At 43.6% G+C, this 18594-nt stretch overlaps 1 protein-coding gene across 3 annotated transcripts in view; it reads left to right on the top strand.

Annotated features, from left to right (window-relative positions):
• Positions 1 to 18199, top strand: part of ASB9 (ankyrin repeat and SOCS box containing 9) — a 31915-nt gene extending 13716 nt beyond the window's left edge. Inside the window, exons 3-7 of one of the 3 annotated variants that reach the window (XM_082447278.1) lie at positions 4310 to 4417; positions 8298 to 8448; positions 10143 to 10277; positions 11742 to 11933; positions 17984 to 18199. In XM_082447278.1, the coding sequence (XP_082303404.1) occupies positions 4310 to 4417; positions 8298 to 8448; positions 10143 to 10277; positions 11742 to 11933; positions 17984 to 18108 (711 nt within the window). In that variant the 3' untranslated portion in view covers positions 18109 to 18199. Of the gene's footprint in view, positions 1 to 4309; positions 4418 to 8297; positions 8449 to 10142; positions 10278 to 11741; positions 12000 to 17983 lie in introns of all 3 variants that reach the window. The other 2 variants (XM_082447279.1, XM_082447280.1) reach the window with 2 other exon arrangements.
• The last annotated feature ends 395 nt before the right edge of the window (positions 18200 to 18594 follow it).

Raw genomic sequence — 18594 nt, 5'->3', positions numbered from 1 at the left:
AGTTGTGGCACACAGGATTAGTTGCTCCGTGGCATGTGGGATCTTCCCAGACCAGGACTCAAACCCGTGTCCCCTGCATTGGCAGGCGGATTCTTAACCACTGTGCCACCAGGGAAGTCCCGAGATTTAAATTTGAAAGCCATATATAATATATAAAGAGTATTGAGAGAAAAAGAAAAGGATTTGAGAGCAAATCCTGGAGGAAATGCCTGCATTAGGAGATGTAAGGATGAAAAGGACAGAGTTAGTGAAAGAGACAGAAAAAGCAGTCAGAGGTCGGAAATAATTCCAGGTAGAACTCTGTTTTAGAAGCCAGGGGAGAGGTTTCACGAGGTCAGGATGAACATGTGGCAAATTTAGAGGTGGAAGGAGGTGGGGGACAGAGCAGTGCAAACTGGTTTCCGGAAGTCACTGGTGGTCTTTAAAAGCAGTGTCAGCAGGATTGTGTTGGTAGAAAATGAGAGAAGGGGTAAAAGTAGAGACAATGGGGATAGACTATTTTCAAAAAAAAAAAAAAAAAAAGGAGGGGGCAGCAAAGGGAAGAAGCACATGGATGGATGCTTGGCGGAGGGTCAGGACTGAGGGATGGGGAGACTTTGAAAGCAAAAAGAAAGTGTATCTCAAGAGAGCAGGGGACGCATGTGAGAAGGTGGATGAAGGAATGTCACGGGCGTGGCGGGAGCTGGGGGGGCCCGGGTGCAGTCACGGGCTATTGGAGTGCGCTCATATATTTCTTTTTTTTTTAAAATTAATTAATTAATTAATTAATTTTTACGGCTGTGTTGGGTCTTCGTTTCTGTGCGAGGGCTTTCTCTAGTTGTGGCAAGCGGGGGCCACTCTTCATCGCGGTGCGCGGGCCTCTCACTATCGCAGCCTCTCTTGTTGCGGAGCATAAGCTCCAGACGCACAGGCTCAGTAATTGTGGTTCACTGGCCCAGTTGCTCCGCGGCATGTGGGATCTTCCCAGACCAGGGCTCGAACCCGTGTCCCCTGCGTTGGCAGGCAGATTCTCAACCACTGCACCACCAGGGAAGCCCTCATATATTTCTTCCTCAAAGAAAGGAGCAATGGGAGAAAAGAAGACTGGAGGAATGCAGAGAGATTTTAGGGGCGGGGAGAAAGGGAATGTAGGAAGTTCTCACATCAAATGGCTTTGACCTCCTTGGTAAAGTAGGAAGGAAGTGATGTGTTCTGATGAACGTGAGTACGATAGGTGTTCATGATCTTCTTTTCTGCTGAGTGTAGAGAAGGAAGTGATAACTGTGGGCAGGACAAAGGATAAAGCCTCAGCTTCTTGTAGTCAGTTGGTTCAGCCTGGGTAGGCATATGATTTGGGGCTGGGACAGAAAGTTGCCAGGTACTAAGCACTGTGTCACCCATGGGTGCCCTGATATTGTACAACCCCAAGGACCCATCAGAAAGAGCTTCTGACTATAGGCTGAGATTAGGGGACAGACAATTGATGATAGAACAATTAAAGATAAGCTATTCATTTTTTTAACTGAGAACCCACTGTAGACTGGACCCACTCTGAAGTAATGGGTTAAAATTTACCTTATAATAGTATATGATTCAGCCTTGTCAATAATTCAAACAAATTGCCACAGTTCATTTAAAGTCAAACTTGTACCTGTAAATACAGTCCTCAGTTTGCAAAGGGTAACTTAATTTAAAGGAACTTCGTTGTAATGTGAATATGTAATGAGTGGTGAACACTTTTGTACTGTGAATAATTCCTTTTTTACATTTTCATCTACCTGGATTTATGTATAAGCACCTAAATGATGATTTAGAAATGGCAGTGGTGACTGCAGTTAACAGAACACAGTAAAGAATTCCTTTAAAGGACAGTCTTCTTTCATCTCAGGATCTGTCGCACAGAGAAAAATGCAGTTAACATTTTGCTGTGAATTTCTTGTGTACTCTAGTAGTGTGTGGGGAAGAGATTGGACAAATATAGAACATTGAGAGTGGGGAAGAAAAGGATTTGAGAACAGATCTTTGAGGGGATGCCTCTAATCAAATAATAATGACAATAATAAAACAGCAGATGCCACACTGTGAAGTCCATGGGCAGTGCTTGTGAAGGGAATAAATGCTATAACTCAAATTCTTCTCGAGTCAGAGGGTCAGTAAGCATTTATTGAATACAGATGGAATTTGAGGTTATGAAGGAAGGGAAGATACAGTCCTATCCCTCCCTGCGCACAGCAGAGCAGGGATGACAAAGTAGTATAAAGGATATTGGAATTTCTCACTTTTAAGCAGGTGATTTTGAGTCTCCCAGAACCCCTTTGCAGACCCACCTAAAAAGGCTCTGGGTTTGAGATCCTGTAGACTCAGGTGTATGTCCAGGTGTATATCAAAACGCATGAGCTTGCCAGTCAGAGGGTAAAAGTCCAAAGGACAGCATGACTAGGGGGTTGACTCGTAAATGCCCACAGAAGTAGAAGAATGTATGTTAGGAATGATGGTGAGTGAAGTAATCTATTGGAATGGTTTTAGGCAAATTTAAACTATTCTGGGAAGAAAAGGTATAATATATTACCAAGATGTTAATTAAACTATCCATGCTCTTAACTGACATGCCCTAAGGAAAAGAACTTTTATTGTACCTGATTTCTTCCTGTTAGGGATAGATAATATATTCCAAGATCGGGGGCGGGGTGGGGTCTGTGGAGCCTCTCCTGGAGTTCTTTGATGTTTTGCTTGGATTGGGCTCACGATCTATCTCCTGGAGAGCACATTTTCCCAGAGGATGAAGAATCCCAGGGCCTTTGAGACACTTTCTTGCTTCTTCAGCCCTAGAGTACTAGAGTGAGAATGTAATTGCCCCTCAGCCTCGGGACTTTCTGCCTCTCTCTCTGTGGAGGTTCACCTAATGCTTTGGCCTGTATTAGTCCAGGGCTATTGGAGTGCGCTCATGTATACCTGTACGTATATAAGAAATACGTATACGTATTTCTTATATATACCTGTACGTATATAAGAAATCCCGGACTTAGCGGCTTAATGTAACAGACATGTATTAGTTCCCAGTGTCTATGGGTCAGGAATCTAGACACAGTTTAGCTGGGTCAGGGACTCTTATGAATCTGCAGTCATAAGAGTGTGGACCAGAGCTTCGGGCATCTTGAGGCTTGACTAAGGATGGACCCCAGTCCAAACTCTCTTACATGGCTGTTGGCAAGATTCAGTTCCTTCTGGGTTTTTTGACTAAAAGCCTCAATTCCTGGCTGGCTGTTGCCTGGAGACTGCCCTAAGTTCCTTGTCATGGCCCTCATCAAAACAATGAGCCAATAAGTGAGAGGACAGGAGAGAGTGAGAGCAAGTTGAAAGTCAGTCTTGAGTGTGTACACCTAAGAGTCACATGGCTAGGTCATAGGTATGTGTGTCATCAACTCTAATAGATGCTGTCAAACTGTTATCCTGAGTGGTTGTATTATATTACACTCCCGCCAGCAGTATGACGGTTCCTTTTTTTGTTTGTTTTTTTACATCATTGTCAACACCTTGGTGTACTGTCAGATTTTGAGCCAGGTTAACTTTTTTTTTTAAGTTGTTGGGTTTTTATTTTTATTTTAATTTTTAATTGAAGTATAGTTGATTTACAGCATTGTATTAATTTCTGCTATACGGCAAAGTGATTCCGTTACACATATATATACATTCTTTTTTATGTTCTTTTCCATTATGGTTTATCACAGGATATTGAATATAGTTCCCTGTGCTATACAGTAGAACCTTGTTGTTTATCCATCCTATGTATAATAGTTTGCATCTGCTAATCCCAAACTCCCAATCCATCCCTTCCTCAGTCCCCTCCCCCTTGGCAGCCACAAGTCTGTTCTCTATGTCTGTGAGTCTGTTTCTGTTTCGTAGATAAGTCCATTTGTATCATATTTTATATTCCATATATAAGCGGTATCATATGGTATTTGTGACTTTCTGTCTGTCTTACTTTGCTTAGTATGCTAATCTCTAGGTCCATCCATGTTGCTGCAAATGGCATTATTTCATTCTTTTTTATGAGCCAGATTAACTTTTTTTGTAAATTTTTTAATTGATGTATAATTGATTTATAATGTTGTGTTTGTTAATTTCTGCTGTACAGCAAAGTGATTCAGTTATATATATATTAATATATATATATACATTCGTTTTTAAATATTCTTTTCCATTATGGTTTATCATAGGTGAGCCAGGTTAACTTTTAAAAGAATTGTCTTGTACTGAATTCATGACTGAAACCCAACCCTACAGAACTGTTGCTTTGCATCCCTTACTCTGCCCATTTCCCCTCCTCCAGGGGTGGCTTGTGAACCTCGTCACGGCAGATCGTGTGTCCCCGCTCCATGAAGCCTGTCTCGGAGGTCATCCCTCCTGCGCAAACATTTTATTAAAGCATGGAGCTCAGGTAAGTGCAGCTCAAATCACACCTTAGACACCATGACTGAAAAATGACGATTTCTATCCCTTCTGAATACTTTCCAGTGTTTTTGATTAGCCTGATTTGAAATATGAAGGTTTTTTTTTCCCAAAAGTATTATGTCCATCAAGCTTATTTACTTTAGTGGTAGATGAAATACTGCATTTTTAGCTAGAAAGTCATGGTCTGAGCCTATGTCATTTTCTTTGACTGTCACTATTAATAAATAGCTGTTAGATGTCTGCCTTCATTCCTGTGGCTGGAAGGTAGTGACATATTGTAGAAAACACATAACATTTGGCTCCATAAGACCTGAATAATGGTCCCAGACCATCTCTACCATTTACTAACATTGGAAACTTGGACAAGTTACTTAGCCTGTAAGCTTTAGAGTCTATATATGAGAAAAAAAAAAAACCAGGGAAAATACCAAAAACAAATTATGTAGCGTATTTTGTGGTATTGTGAGGATTGAGAGGGCTAAGGCGTGTGATTATTATTTGGAGAATGGGAATCGGGATGACATAATGAGATTCTAGAGAAGGAAGATACGAAATCATTGAATTTGAAAGTAGGGACCAGTGGATCTTCTATTAACTTAAGTACCCTCTTGCTCAGAAGTGATGGGAAAATCTGATCAGGAAATTCTGTATGGGTTTCTCATCTTTTCTCAACCAGTCTGTACTGAGCATTTATTATGTGCCTAACTCTAGATAAAGGTTTTCAGGAACTTCTAAACTAAATGAGGAGACGACCAGATAAACAGGTAAATGGCGGCATGTAACACTAACTGCTTCAAAAGATAAACCCTGAAATCTCAGTAGCCTCATATAATAAAAGTTTATTCCTTGTTCAACGCAGACTCCAGTGTGGGTGTTCCCAGTTGGGTGGCTATTTTCCAAGGGTGATTCAAGGACGCAGGCTCCTTTCATCCTGTTGCTCCGCTGTCTTCAACAAGTGGCTCCCATGTGTGCTCCATTCCAGGTGGCCAGAAGGGGAAAAGACATGGAGGATTGTGAATGGAAGCTTCTTAAGGGCCAGTCTTGGCAGTGACATATGTCACTTTTGCTCATATCCCATTGGCCAGAATGCAGGCCATGTCTAACTGCCAGGGAGGCGGGCAAGTGTAGTATGCCTCTGCGCCCAAGAGAGAGGAAATGAGTTTGTTTAATGCATAGTATCTCAGCCACAGCAGGCAATTTCAATACGCTGTTTTTATCTGTTAGTTTCTTCTGTGTAACAAACCACCCTGACTTAATGACTTAAGACAGTAGCCATTTATCTCACAGTTCCTTGTGCTGTCTGGACAGCTCTTCTGGTCTGGCTGCTTCAGCTAACCTCAGCTGGGCTTACTGAGGCATGTGAGGTTAGCTGATAGATGGGCTGGGGCAGGCTACTTCATGATGACCTTGGCTGGGATGGCTGGGAGGTCTGGGGAGACAGAAAATCTCTACGTGGTCTCTCATCCTTTAGCAGGCGGCCCGGGCCTGTTCACATGGTAGCAGGGATTCCGAGAGCAGCAAAAGAGGGCAAGCTCTCTGCTTGCATCACACTTGTTAACTGTCCCATTGACCAAAGCAATTCATGTGGGCAAGCCCAGATTCAAGGATTGAAAAGATAGTCTCCATCTTGGGATGGGAGGAGTTACTAAGCCACTCTGCAAAGGGATATGCATCCTGGGCAGAGAATCTGTGGCCATATTTGGCAAACTACTACAGTGTAATGAGTATTAATAGTAAGGGGATTGTTGGGAACACATAGAAGTGTTCCTAACCCATTTATTTCTGATGGAGAGAGGGAGTCAAAAGATGCTTCCTACAGGAAATGATGTTACAGTTGAAACCTAAAGGACCTGTTGGAGTTAGTCAGCTCAACGGTGGGTTGGGGGAAATGATGGACTTCCCACCCACTGGGAACAACAAACGCAAAGGCCTAGAAGTGAAAGTGAGGGCTTCAAATCGTTCCTTCAAATCATTCCTTAGAGACTTCCCTGGTGGCGCAGTGGTTAAGAATCCGCCTGCCAATGCAGGGGACACAAGTTCAATCCCTGGTCCGGGAAGATCCCACATGCCGCGGAGCAACTAAGCCCGTGCGCACAACTACTGAGCCTGCGCTCTAGAGCCTGTGAGCCACAACTACTGAGCCTGTGTGCCACAACTACTGAGCCCACGTGCCACAACTACTGAAGCCCGCGTGCCTAGAGCCCGTGCTCCGCAACTAGAGAAGCCACCGCAATGAGAAGCCCGCGCACCGCAACAAAGAGTAACCCCCACTCGCCGCAACTAAAGAAAGCCCACGTGCAGCAACGAAGACCCAACACAGCCAAAAATATATAAAATAAATAAATTTTTAAAAAATTGAAAAAAATAATTCCTTGTAGCGGCAGAGTAGAGCAGGTGAGAGGGGTCAGAACACAAACAAGTTTGCTGACCATGCCAAGAAAATGGGCTTTGTCCTGAGAGCAGCCGAGAGCCATAGATGAGTGCATCATGAGGTTTATATTTTGGTTAAGAAAACTTACCCCAAACTTGGAAACAGGGCCAGGACTAAGCAGAGGCGAGAAAGGAGCCTAGGGTGCAAACTCTAAAGAGCTGCTCACTCTCAGGGTCGTTCAGCACTTTTGTAACCCTGGGAGCGAGTGTCTCCTTAAAGTTTGCACCCTGGACATCTTTCATGCGTCACTAGTCCTGGCCTGGCGTGGAAATAGGGCATGAGAATGACGTCACTGTCTTCACAGTATCATCGTTTAACAGCTTCACCAAAGAATTCCTTGATAGAGGAAAATGCATCTGCGTTTGGCTTTGCTCTTTGCCATTCAATTATAGCCCAAACACTGTGAAGTTAGATGTTAACTTGTAAGTTTCAGTCTGATTTCCAGTGTTAGAAAACATAGCCCCAAAGATTATAGTTTTATGGCCCTATAGGATATTAACCAGTTTTGTATCTATTACCAAATTTATTTCAGCATTGCATTGACTGACTATATAAATTCTCCTTTTAGCCATCCTTGCCATTTTACTGGTTCCCTCATTAATGAATGAGCTGAATAAAATCTTTGGCTTGTGTTCACTCTATATTTGGATGAAAGTGATGTTTTAAAATTTATTTATTAATTTAATTTTGGCTGTGTTGGGTCTTCGTTGCTGTGCATGGGCTTTCTCTAGCTGTGGCGAGCGGGGGCTACTCTTCGTTGCGGTGCGCGGGCTTCTCATTGCGGTGGCTCTTGTTGCGGAGCACAGGCTCTAGGCGCACGGGCTTCAGTAGTTGTGGCACATGGGCTCAATAGTTGTGGCTCACGGGCTCAGTGGTTGTGGCTTGCCGGCTCTAGAGTGCAGGCTCAGTAGCTGTGGCGCACGGGCTTAGTTGCTCTGCGGCATGTGGGATCTTACCGGACCAGGGATCGAACCCGTGTCCCCTGCATTGGCAGGTGGACCCCCAACCACTGTCACCAGGGAAGTCCCGAAAGTGATATTTTTAAATTAAAAAAAAATAATACATTAACAATTTTAAAAGGTTACTCTAACTTCTGTGGGGAAATTGGATTGGTGTGGGATGGGTCTAGGATGTCATGTTTAAAATAAGGTGATTAGTGGGAATTTCCTGGCCGTCCAGTGGTTAGGACTGCGCACTCCCACTGCAGGGGGCATGGGTTCAGTCCCTGGTCTGGGAACGTTCTTGGTGCATTCCATTCCATACCTCATCCAGTTTTTCGCAACAACTTTGGGGAATTTGTTATTTTTTGTCCCCATTTTGTAGCTGTGGAATTTAAGGCTCAGACAGGTGAAATAATAGCTTGAAAATGGTGGAGCTTAGGTCTGAATCCAGGATACCCCACTGCCCGCCTTCATGCTGGAGCTTTTCTTTCTAGGTGAATGGTGTTACTACAGACTGGCATACTCCCCTGTTTAATGCTTGTGTCAGCGGCAGCCTGGACTGTGTGAATTTGCTTCTGCAGCACGGAGCTAGTCCCCACCCTGAGAGTGATCTGGCGTCCCCCATGCACGAAGCTGCTAAGAGAGGTAAATCTGTTGAGAATTGAAGTTTTCCACCCACTCCTTCAAGGGACATCTTACTGTTGAAGGGAAGAGGGAAAAGGAGGTATACAGAGCAGTTGTTCTCAGTATGTGGATCCTGGGACCAGAAGCGTCAGCCTGACCTGGCATGCAAATGCAGATTCTTGGGCCCCATTCCAGACCCGGTGAATCAGTAACTTTGGGGGTGGGGTCCAGCCATCTGTGCTTTGTTTAACAAGCCCTCCAGGTGATTTCTGATGCACAGTAAGTTTGAGAAGCACCCTTTTAGAACATTTGGAATGTTGCTTACTGCTGTGTTTCCGGAACAGGGCCTGGCATATAGTAGACTATCCATCAGAATTTGTGGAATGTGTTGTTGAACCCATGACCCCATAAAGTCAAGTTATTTTATAAAACAAATTATAGTCTTCTGTTTTAAGGCCTTAAAGAATATTGTCTCAGGGCCACCTAAGTTTGCTAAGTGAAACAAACTTTCAATTTTTGGAAATATAAGATGTTATATACAGTTTGGGGTAAGTCTCCCCATCCCCAGCTTTGTTGAGGTATAATTGACAAATAAGATTGTATATATTTAAGGTGTACAGTGTGATAATTTGATACACGTATACATTGTGAAAGGATAACCATAATCAAGTTAATTAACACATCCATTGCCTCATATAGTTACCTTTTTTTGTGGTGAGAACATTTAAGATCTACTCCCTTAGCAAATTTAAAGTACAGTATATACAGTATATATATTATTAACTGTAGTCACCATGCTGTACATTAGATCCCCAGAACTTATTCATCTGGGATAATTCTTTTCATAAAGTCACAGTTTTCCTGCTATTCTTAACTCTGAGACAAGAACTAAAATTTTAAGTTTTACTTTTCTCTGATATTTCTCCTCCTCCTCAACGTCATGGTGACCGTACCTTGCCCCGAGGGCTATTTCCGCAGTGGCTTCACAAAATGGCTTCCCATCATCTTTACAGCAGCCCCATTTGACTGGATCCACCCATATTATAATTATCTCCCAAAGCACTGGCATTTCTTCACGAGGAGACATGTTAACTCATCGTATTCACTGGACACATAGAACTAAAATGGTATAACAAGATAAATGCAAAGGAGCAATGTTTCAAGTATGATGTCCTAGACCAAGGAAGAGTGATTCTTTGCTTTCACCAAACCTAGTTGGCCACACTGGGCCTCACTCACGTTGGATTTGGCACCTTCTTCTAAGCCTCACCTGTGCCCACCGTGGCCTGTTTGTCCCAGGGCCTGCCCTTGGTGAGGTTGTAACTTTCCTTCCCTGTTCCACGGTCCCCTCTGTGCCCTTTCTTCTCCAGGTCCACCTTTAGTCCCTGTTGTTCCATACCTCTTCTCAGCTCTCACTTTGATTTCTGTAATCAGGCTGGTTACAAAGCCACCAACAATTGAAAAAGGCTGCGCGTTGCTTACCGTGGCTGGTAAACTCAAGTGGAGTTCCACCCGGAGCTACAGATGCCGTCTTATAGTCAACCCATTAACTGGTGACAGTGTTGAAGATCATTCCCTATTCTAAATAGAGGAAGTAGCTTTTGGTCGCTGGATAAGTTGTTGGAAAATTTACACACACAAAAAATGGGCGAGGTGGTGTTTCCCTAGCTACAAGAATTTGTGCTGTAACTGTTTTCTCCCACTTTGGGCTGCAGGCCACGTGGAGTGCATTGAGTCTCTTGTGGCTCATGGGGGCGACGTTGACCGTAACATCAGCCACCTGGGCACACCGTTATATTTGGCTTGTGAAAACCTGCAGGTGGCCTGTGCCAAGAAGCTTCTGGAATCAGGTAAAACCAAAAGCAAAACATAACAAGGAAAGTAAATGAAAAGTAAATTAAAGGTATTTGAAAGCTCTTTCTATTGTAGCAGAGGAAAGAGCGCGGGCAATGGAGTCGGACAAGATCAGAGTTCACATTGACTGTGTTTCCGTGGGGAATTAGTTTAAACTGTTTCAACTTTAGTTCTCTCACTTGTAATGAGAGTAGTGATAATAATGATAATGATGATGACATCTCCCAGGATGGTCCTCAATGATTATTAGTTTCTCCTCCCTCCCTCTGGCCATTGATATTATTAGGCCCTGAGTAACTTGCACAGCTGCTGGATTGGGCCTGAATCTTCAGATCTGGGGCCACCTTCACCAGTTCTCTTTGATTTGGAAATAGAACTTGCCCCATTTTTAGTCCATTGTAAATATTATATTTTTGAAAAGTCGTAGGTCGCATCATTCTTTTTCACCTTCCTGCTGTTATCCAGCCCCTTCTTCAACACTTGGGATACCACTTCATCACCTCTTTAATTATTTGAGTCCTGGTTATTCTTTAGAAATCCAGTAATCTTGCCCTCCGCTGAATGCTCTTACGGTTCTCATTGCCTTCTACTCACTTGGCAGCCATTACCATGAATTAGGAGATTGGTTCTCTCTCTCCTTCTCTCCCTCTCTTTCTTCTATTACCCTAGGTGGATTTTAAGCTCCTAGTCAGGAAAGGGCCATGTTTGGCATCCCTCACAAAGCTAAGACCAATACAAGAACAATTTAATTAACATTTGTTGACTGGCCATAGATTCCCATTTTACTAGAGGGGCAGCAGCTCAGGCAAAGTCATATTTCCCAACCATTGCAGTGGGAGCCAGCATCTGGACTGGGGTAGGGATTTGTTGAGAGAGTGAGGATGGAATTGGGTGGGGATGGTCCTCAAATTCTACCTTATCCCCAAAGAGGAGGGCTTTGCCACCTTCCCTGTGATCTTGGGATTGGCCACCCCAATCTAGGCAGTGCTGCCATAATTGATTGCCCTTCACAGTCCAGATCACATGGTCCCAAGTCTCTGGTTTAAACCTCACGGCAGTTGCTCGGCGTGTAAATGTGGATAATTGCCATAGATGAGATTTCACCGTCTAGCCTCACTTCCGGCCTGTACTGGCTAATATTTGGGCTCCATTAATAATGAATGTGCAGCTTTCATGCCACCAGGATTCTTCTTGCATGTATCACACCTGTGTAGAGTGCTCAAAGGCGAGGTTTTCAACCTCATATGTCATAGAGCTCATGTGGTACATTCAGTCACATTGTCAAGTGGCATTTTCCCCATATGATTAAATGGAATCAAGTCACCTCCCGTTTTCTCAGGAGAACTACTGTGCCTGCTATGGATGCCCTTTTGTTAGGGAATTTTGAGGTGCAGTGCTTTGAGAAGGGGGTGCTTGCACTCTGCTCCTTGGCTGACTCTGTTGTTCTCGTGACTGTTTAGGAGCGAGCGTGAACCAAGGCCGGGGGCTGGATTCCCCTCTGCACGCAGTGGCCAGGGCGTCCAGTGGGGAGCTGGCCTGCCTGCTCATGGACTTTGGAGCAGACACCCAGGCCAGGAATGCTGAAGGCCACCGTCCCTTGGAGCTGGTGCCTCCAGAGAGCCCCCTGAGCCAGCTCTTCTTGCAGAGAGAAGGTGCTTCTCCTTTGCCTGAATCTAAGCCCTAATCCATAGACTCCTGTGGGCTCTAGCAGGAGGCAGGTACTTACCGAGTTCTGACTTCGGGTCTTATGAAAAAGATTGCGCTCTGCCTTCACCAAACGTGGGGAGCTGACATAGTTTAGTATTCAGCAAGGTACAGTACTGGTTATATAATAAATAACCATCCTGCTCTTTGGCATGTTGGAGACAGGCTGTTTGGATGATCTAATGTTCATTTGTGGGATAGGCCAGCTTTCAAAGAATTAAGATATTGTTTTAAAATGTTAAAGTTACCTAAGACATGCTGTATTTTCAAAAAATTTTTATTGGGGTTTAGTTGATTTACAGTGTTGTGTTAGTTTCAGGTGTACGACATGCTTTATTTTTTTTAAAATTTATTTTATTGAAGTATAGCTGATTTATAATGTTATGTTTATTTCTGCTGTACAGCAAAGTGATTCACTTATACATATACATTCTTTTTCATATTCTTTCCCATTATGGTTTATCACAGGATACTGAATATAGTTCCCTGTGCTCTACAGTAGGACCTTGTTTATCCATTCTATATATACTAGTTTGCATCTGCTAACCCCAAACTCCCAATCCATCCCTCCCCCTCCCCCTTGGCAACCACAAGGCTGTTCTCTATGCCTGTGAGTCTGTTTCTGTTTCGGAGATAAGTTCACTTGTGTCATATTTTAGATTCCACATATAAGTGACATCATAGGGTATTTGTAAGCCATGCTTTAGAGTGATGCAGCAGAAGCGTCTTTGGGGTTGTACAATGCCCCAGGATGTCCTACTGCAGTACAGATGGGCTGAACTACTGGGCATTTGGCTTGTGGGATGGGGGGTAAGAATGCAACTCATTGAGTATGACACGGTATTACTTTCATGATGCACAGCAATCGGAAGACATTTACTATTGGGTTGGCCAAAAAGTTCGTTCGGGTTTTCCGTGCCATCTTATGGAAAAGTCCGGATGAACTTTTTGGCCAATCCAATATAATAAGTTAATCAACACTGAGTCCACACTCCTCTATAAATAAAAACTGACACTCCTGACCCAAACCACTAAACACTGGGGTTGAGCAGTGTGCAAGGGTGTAGGGGCACTTCCCTGGGCTGCGAGGTCACGGGTGGGCTGGGGTGGGGAGCAGAGACCCCTCAGATTGCATTCTTACTTGTCCCTAGAGGTGGAGAGCAGCCAGCTCAGGACCTGCTTTTTTTTACCAGAGTGTGGACTTTGTTGAGTCTTAGGGGTTGTGGGAGTTTGAAGTAGGCTTCCCTACCAGAAGGATTCTTTTTTTATTTTTATTTTTTATTTTTTATTTTATTTTATTTATTTATTTTTGTCTGCGTTGGGTCTTCATTGCTGAGCGCGGGCTTTCTCTAGTTGTGGCGAGCGGGGGCTACTCTTTGTTGCGGTGCACGGGCTCCTCATTGTGGTGGCTTCTCTTGTTGTGGAGCACGGGCTCTAGGTGCGTGGGCTTCAGTAGTTGTGGCATGCGGGCTCTAGAGCGCAGGCTCAGTAGTTGTGGCGCGTGGGCTTAGTTAGTTACTCCGTGGCATGTGGGATCTTCCCAGACCAGGGCTCGAACCCGTGTCCCCTGCATTGGCAGATGGATTATTAACCACTGTGCCACCAGGGAAGTCCCAGAAGGATTCTGATGTCATGTGACCTGGTTATTTTCTCCCCACATGCTGAGAATTAGGGCTCTGGGCAGAATTGTAAAGTGGCCCCTGAATCCTTCTTCCTGCTACACCCACTGCCCCAGTGTACTTGTGGCCATAGCCTGCCTTGGGGCCCCCCAAACAAGGCCTGTGCTCCCCGAGCCGAGGCACAAGGAACAGTCCAATAGAAACCCCTTTATGAAAAGCAGTGGGGTCACCCCCGGGCAACTCTGCCCGCACTTTGACAATTTCTTGTTTTCAAAAAAATTGTATCTCTATAGACGGGGCCGATTTCTCCAGCAGGCACAGATGGCACAATGCGTGGGGTCCACCATGTTTTTAGGGGCCCGCAGTAATGTTTTAATTTCTTTTAAAATCAGAAGGAAAAAAAATGAATAGAACTCAACCTGGGTTATATTCATCTTTATACTGGCACTTATCCCTGACATTGTATCTAGCACATGTGATTAGTAACTTCCTTCAAAGTGCCTTAGTGAGAGGAGATTAAGTTCAGTTGCCCTACACTATGCCTTTTGCAGCTCGTTAATAAATGCTTTGAGCACACTGGGAAATCCTTCATTAATATACGCCTTGAGTACATTGAACATATCTGGAAGGTGCCCTCAATTTCAACAGGGAACTTCTGAATGTGCTCTGAGGACCTGATTGAAAATATTTCCTTTCTTTCTTTCCTTGTATATATGTCTGTTTCTACCTCTTGTTTTCCATCACCTGAGAAGTATGCAACCCAGTTTATCCTGTAGCTTGCGGTGATGCTATAGGAAATTGAAGCCGAATCCGGCCTCTGTACCCTGACACTGAATTAAATCTCGGAGACAGAGTTTTGGGTGAAGTAGAAAAGAATAGCTTTATTGCTTTGCCAGGCAAAGGGGGCCACGGCAGGCTAATGCCCTCAAAACTGTGTCCCGACCTGGAGGGGGTAGTGAGGAATTTTATAGTAATGGTTCAAGGAGAGTGTGATCAGCTCTTGGACATTCTTCTGATTGGTTGGTGGTGAACTTGGAACCTTCTGGTTCCAACTGGTCTGGGGTCTCCGTGCTTGTGGTCAGCATGCAGTTAACTTCTCCCACCTGGTGGGGGCTTCAGCATCTGCAAAACAGCTCAAAGATATTGTTATGTGTGTCCCTTGAGGGGAACCAGGACCCTGCCCCAAGGCTGCACTGTTGTTTCTCTTGACTGTTCCTCCCTTGTCTCCTTATCCCCTCCCTTCCCTAATTAGCATCGGTTTGAACCTGCTTCTTGGAACTCAGGGAAGGTCAGGGAGGCTGAATGAAGCCTATTTCCTGTAACCAAGAAATGGGGGACACGGAAGGGCTTTCGTGCCCTGGAGCCCCACAGGTTCCTGCTTGGTATCAAAGTTAGAGGCCACTGTACCCTTTTGGTTGCATTCTCAACCCTGGCCACACAATACAATGACCTGGGACACGTGCCTTTACAAAAACCAGATGCACAGGCCCACCCGACAGTAACTGAAGCAACATCCCTGGGGTGGAGTTTAAAGCCCTCGCAGCCCCTCCCTCCCCAGTCAGGCTTGAGGGCTACTGCTTTATGGGATTCTTGAAGGTATACAGCTTTGCCTTTTAAAAAGTTTTTAATAACCAAAAGGGAATTCCCATTACAATTTAGTGCAGGGGCTGGGGATGGGAAATCATTTCCCATCTTTTTACCCTATGAGAGGGTTCTTCAAGCTCAGCACTATTTACATTTTGGGCCAGACGGGGGCCATCCTGTCCTGTGCACTGTAGGATGTTTAGCAGCATCCCTGTCATCCACCCACTAGATGGTAATAGCAACACCCCCCCCCCCCCGCAAGTTGTGACAAACAAAATTAGCTCTAGATATTGCCAAGTGTCCCTAGGGAGCAAAATACTCCCCTCCCCCCTTGAGAATCACTGTCTTAAGATGTAAACACTTGTCTGGATCCCTATGCAAGGTTTGTGCTAGTTCACTTTTCACCTGTGAGTTGAAGCACTGGGACAACTCTGAATGCAGAATATGAAAACAAATATGAAAAGACCTGTATGCACAAAACTATAAGACACTGATGAAAGAAATTAAAGATGATACAAACAGATGGAGAGATATACCATGTTCTTGGAATGGAAGAATCAACATTGTGAAAATGACTCTACTACCCAAAGCAATCTACAGATTCAGTGCAATCCCTATCAAACTACCAAAGGCATTTTTCACAGAACTAGAACAAAAAATTTCACAATTTATATGGAAACACAAAAGACCCCGAATAGCCAAAGCAATTTTGAGAAAGAAAAACCGAGCTGGAGGAATCAGGCTCCCTGACTTCAGACTATACTACAAAGCTACAGTAATCAAGACAGTATGGTACTGGCAGAAAAACAGAAATATAGATCGATGGAACAGGATAGAAAGCCCAGAGATAAACCCACACACATATGGGCACCTAATTTATGGCAAAGGAGGCAAGAACATACAATGGAGAAAAGACAGCCTCTTCAATAAGTGGTGCTGGGAAAACTGGACAGCTACATGTAAAAGAATGAAATTAGACCACTCCCTAACACCATACACAAAAATAAACTCAAAATGGATTAAAGACCTAAATGTAAGGCCAGACACTATAAAACTCTTAGAGGAAAACATAGGAAGAACACTCTATGACATAAATCACAGCAAGGTCCTTTTTGACCCACCTCCTAGAGAAATGGAAGTAAAAACAAGAATAAACAAATGGGACCAAATGAAACTTAAAACCTTTTGCACAGCAAAGGAAACCATAAACAAAACGAAAAGACAGCCCTCAGAATGGGAGAAAATATTTGCAAATGAAGCAACTGACAAAGGATTAATCTCCAAGATTTACAAGCAGCTCATGTAGCTCAATATCAAAAAAACAAACAACCCAATCCAAAAATGGGCAGAAGACCTAAATTGACATTTCTCCAAAGAAGATATACAGATTGCTAACAAACACATGAAAGGATGCTCAACGTCATTAATCATTAGAGAAATGCAAATCAAAACTACAATGAGGTATCACCTCACACTGGTCAGAATGGCCATCATCAAAAAATCTACAAACAATAAATGCTGGAGAGGGTGTGGAGAAAAGGGAACCCTCTTGCACTGTTGGTGGGAATGTAAACTGATACAGCCACTATGGAGAACAGTATGGAGGTTCCTTAAAAAACTAAAAATAGAACTACCATACGACCCAGCAATCCCACTACTGGGCATATACCCTGAGAAAACCATAATTCAAAAAGAGTCATGTACCACAATGTTCACTGCAGCTCTATTTACAATAGCCAGGACATGGAAGCAACCTAAGTGCCCATCGACAGATGAATGGATAAAGAAGGTGTGGCACATATACACGATGGAATATTACTCAGCCATAAAAAGAAACGAAATTGAGTTATTTGTAGTGAGGTGGATGCACCTAGAGTCTGTCGTACAGAGTGAAGTAAGTCAGAAAGAGAAAAACAAATACCGTATGCTAACACCTATATATGGAATCTAAAAAAAACAAAAAAAAATGGTTCTGAAGCACCTAGGGGCAGAACAGGAATAAAGATGCAGATGTAGAGAATGGACTTGAGGACACAGGCAGGGGGAAGTGTAAGCTGGGACGAAGTGAGAAAGTGGCATGGACATATATACTCTACCAAATGTAAAATAGATAGCTAGTGGGAAGCAGCTGCATAGCACAGGGAGATCAGCTCGGTGCTTTGTGACCACCTAGAAGGGTGGGATAGGGAGGGGTGGGAGGGAGACGCAAGAGGGAGGGGATATGGGGATATATGTATATGTATAGCTGATTCACTTTGTTATAAAGCAGAAACTAACACACCTTTGTAAACTCCAATTAAACTTCAGTAAAGATGTTAAAAAAGAACAAAACAAGATAAATATGACTTAAGGTAACATTTATGCTTCACTGATAGCTTCTTATATTTGAATATCTTAAAACTGCTAAATTTATAAAAGTATTTGCATCCAGAAATATGACCTTATTTTTTTTAAAGGTAAAGAGAAGAAAGGCATTAAACATGGATTTTCTTGTCAGTGCTGGGAATTCCATACTTTTGTAATTCCAAAATTAGCTCCCATAAGCCTCCATTGGTGAGACTGAGCTTTGAAGGTCTTTGTTCTAAATCAAAACCTAGCAAACTCATTTCAGTGAGATACCAGAAAAGAGAGAAGATGGCCTAAAAATGCCTCCTGCAAAAAGCAGAACATGGTCTTAAGCTGCACCATATTATTGCCTTATAATAGTGTCATAGCTTGTATGCTTTCAACGAAGGAAGGGAAAAGTCTTAGATCAGTGAAACCCATGGGTGACTTGTCTTATCATCTTTCTCCAGGTCCCCCTTCTTTGATGCAGTTATGCCGCCTTAGAATTTGGAAGTGCTTTGGGATCAAGCAGCATCATAAGATCACCGGACTCAGCCTCCCTGAGGAGCTGAAATGGTTTCTCCTCCACATTTAAATGTGTCAAGGGAATGGCATCACAAACAACAGACAAACGTTATCAAGTGTTGAGGCTACTGGGATTTTAAAATAAAGTCAGGTTTATTAGAGTTTGGCTAGTTTTTTTTTTTTTCAAGGAGATTTTTATTTGTAAAGGAACATACTGGGTACTTTTGTGTTATTGGTTGGAGGGCATGAAAAATTCCACCACACCCCTCTGCCCCCTGCCGCCTGGAAGAGGGTGGCTAAGATAATAACTATGGTGTTGAACGTGCCAAGCACTGAGCTGGGAACACTTTACGCTTCACCTAATTTAGCTCTCACAGCAACCCCACCAGGTGGGTACTATGCTCTCCCCTTCTCCAGGTGAGACCCTGAGACTCAGGGAAGTCAATTTGTCCCATTACCCCCAGTGAGGACAGACAGCCAGATTCGAGTGTAGGTTTTCTGTTGCTAACCTGGGGACTTGTGAGGGAGACAGAAGTTTCCAGTATCACTCTCCTGG

Source organism: Balaenoptera physalus, assembly GCF_965194825.1.
Source record: "Balaenoptera physalus genome assembly, chromosome: X".
Lineage (NCBI taxonomy): Eukaryota > Metazoa > Chordata > Mammalia > Artiodactyla > Balaenopteridae > Balaenoptera > Balaenoptera physalus.
Note: the sequence above shows the minus strand (reverse complement) of the source record. Positions and strands in the feature narration are given on the sequence as shown.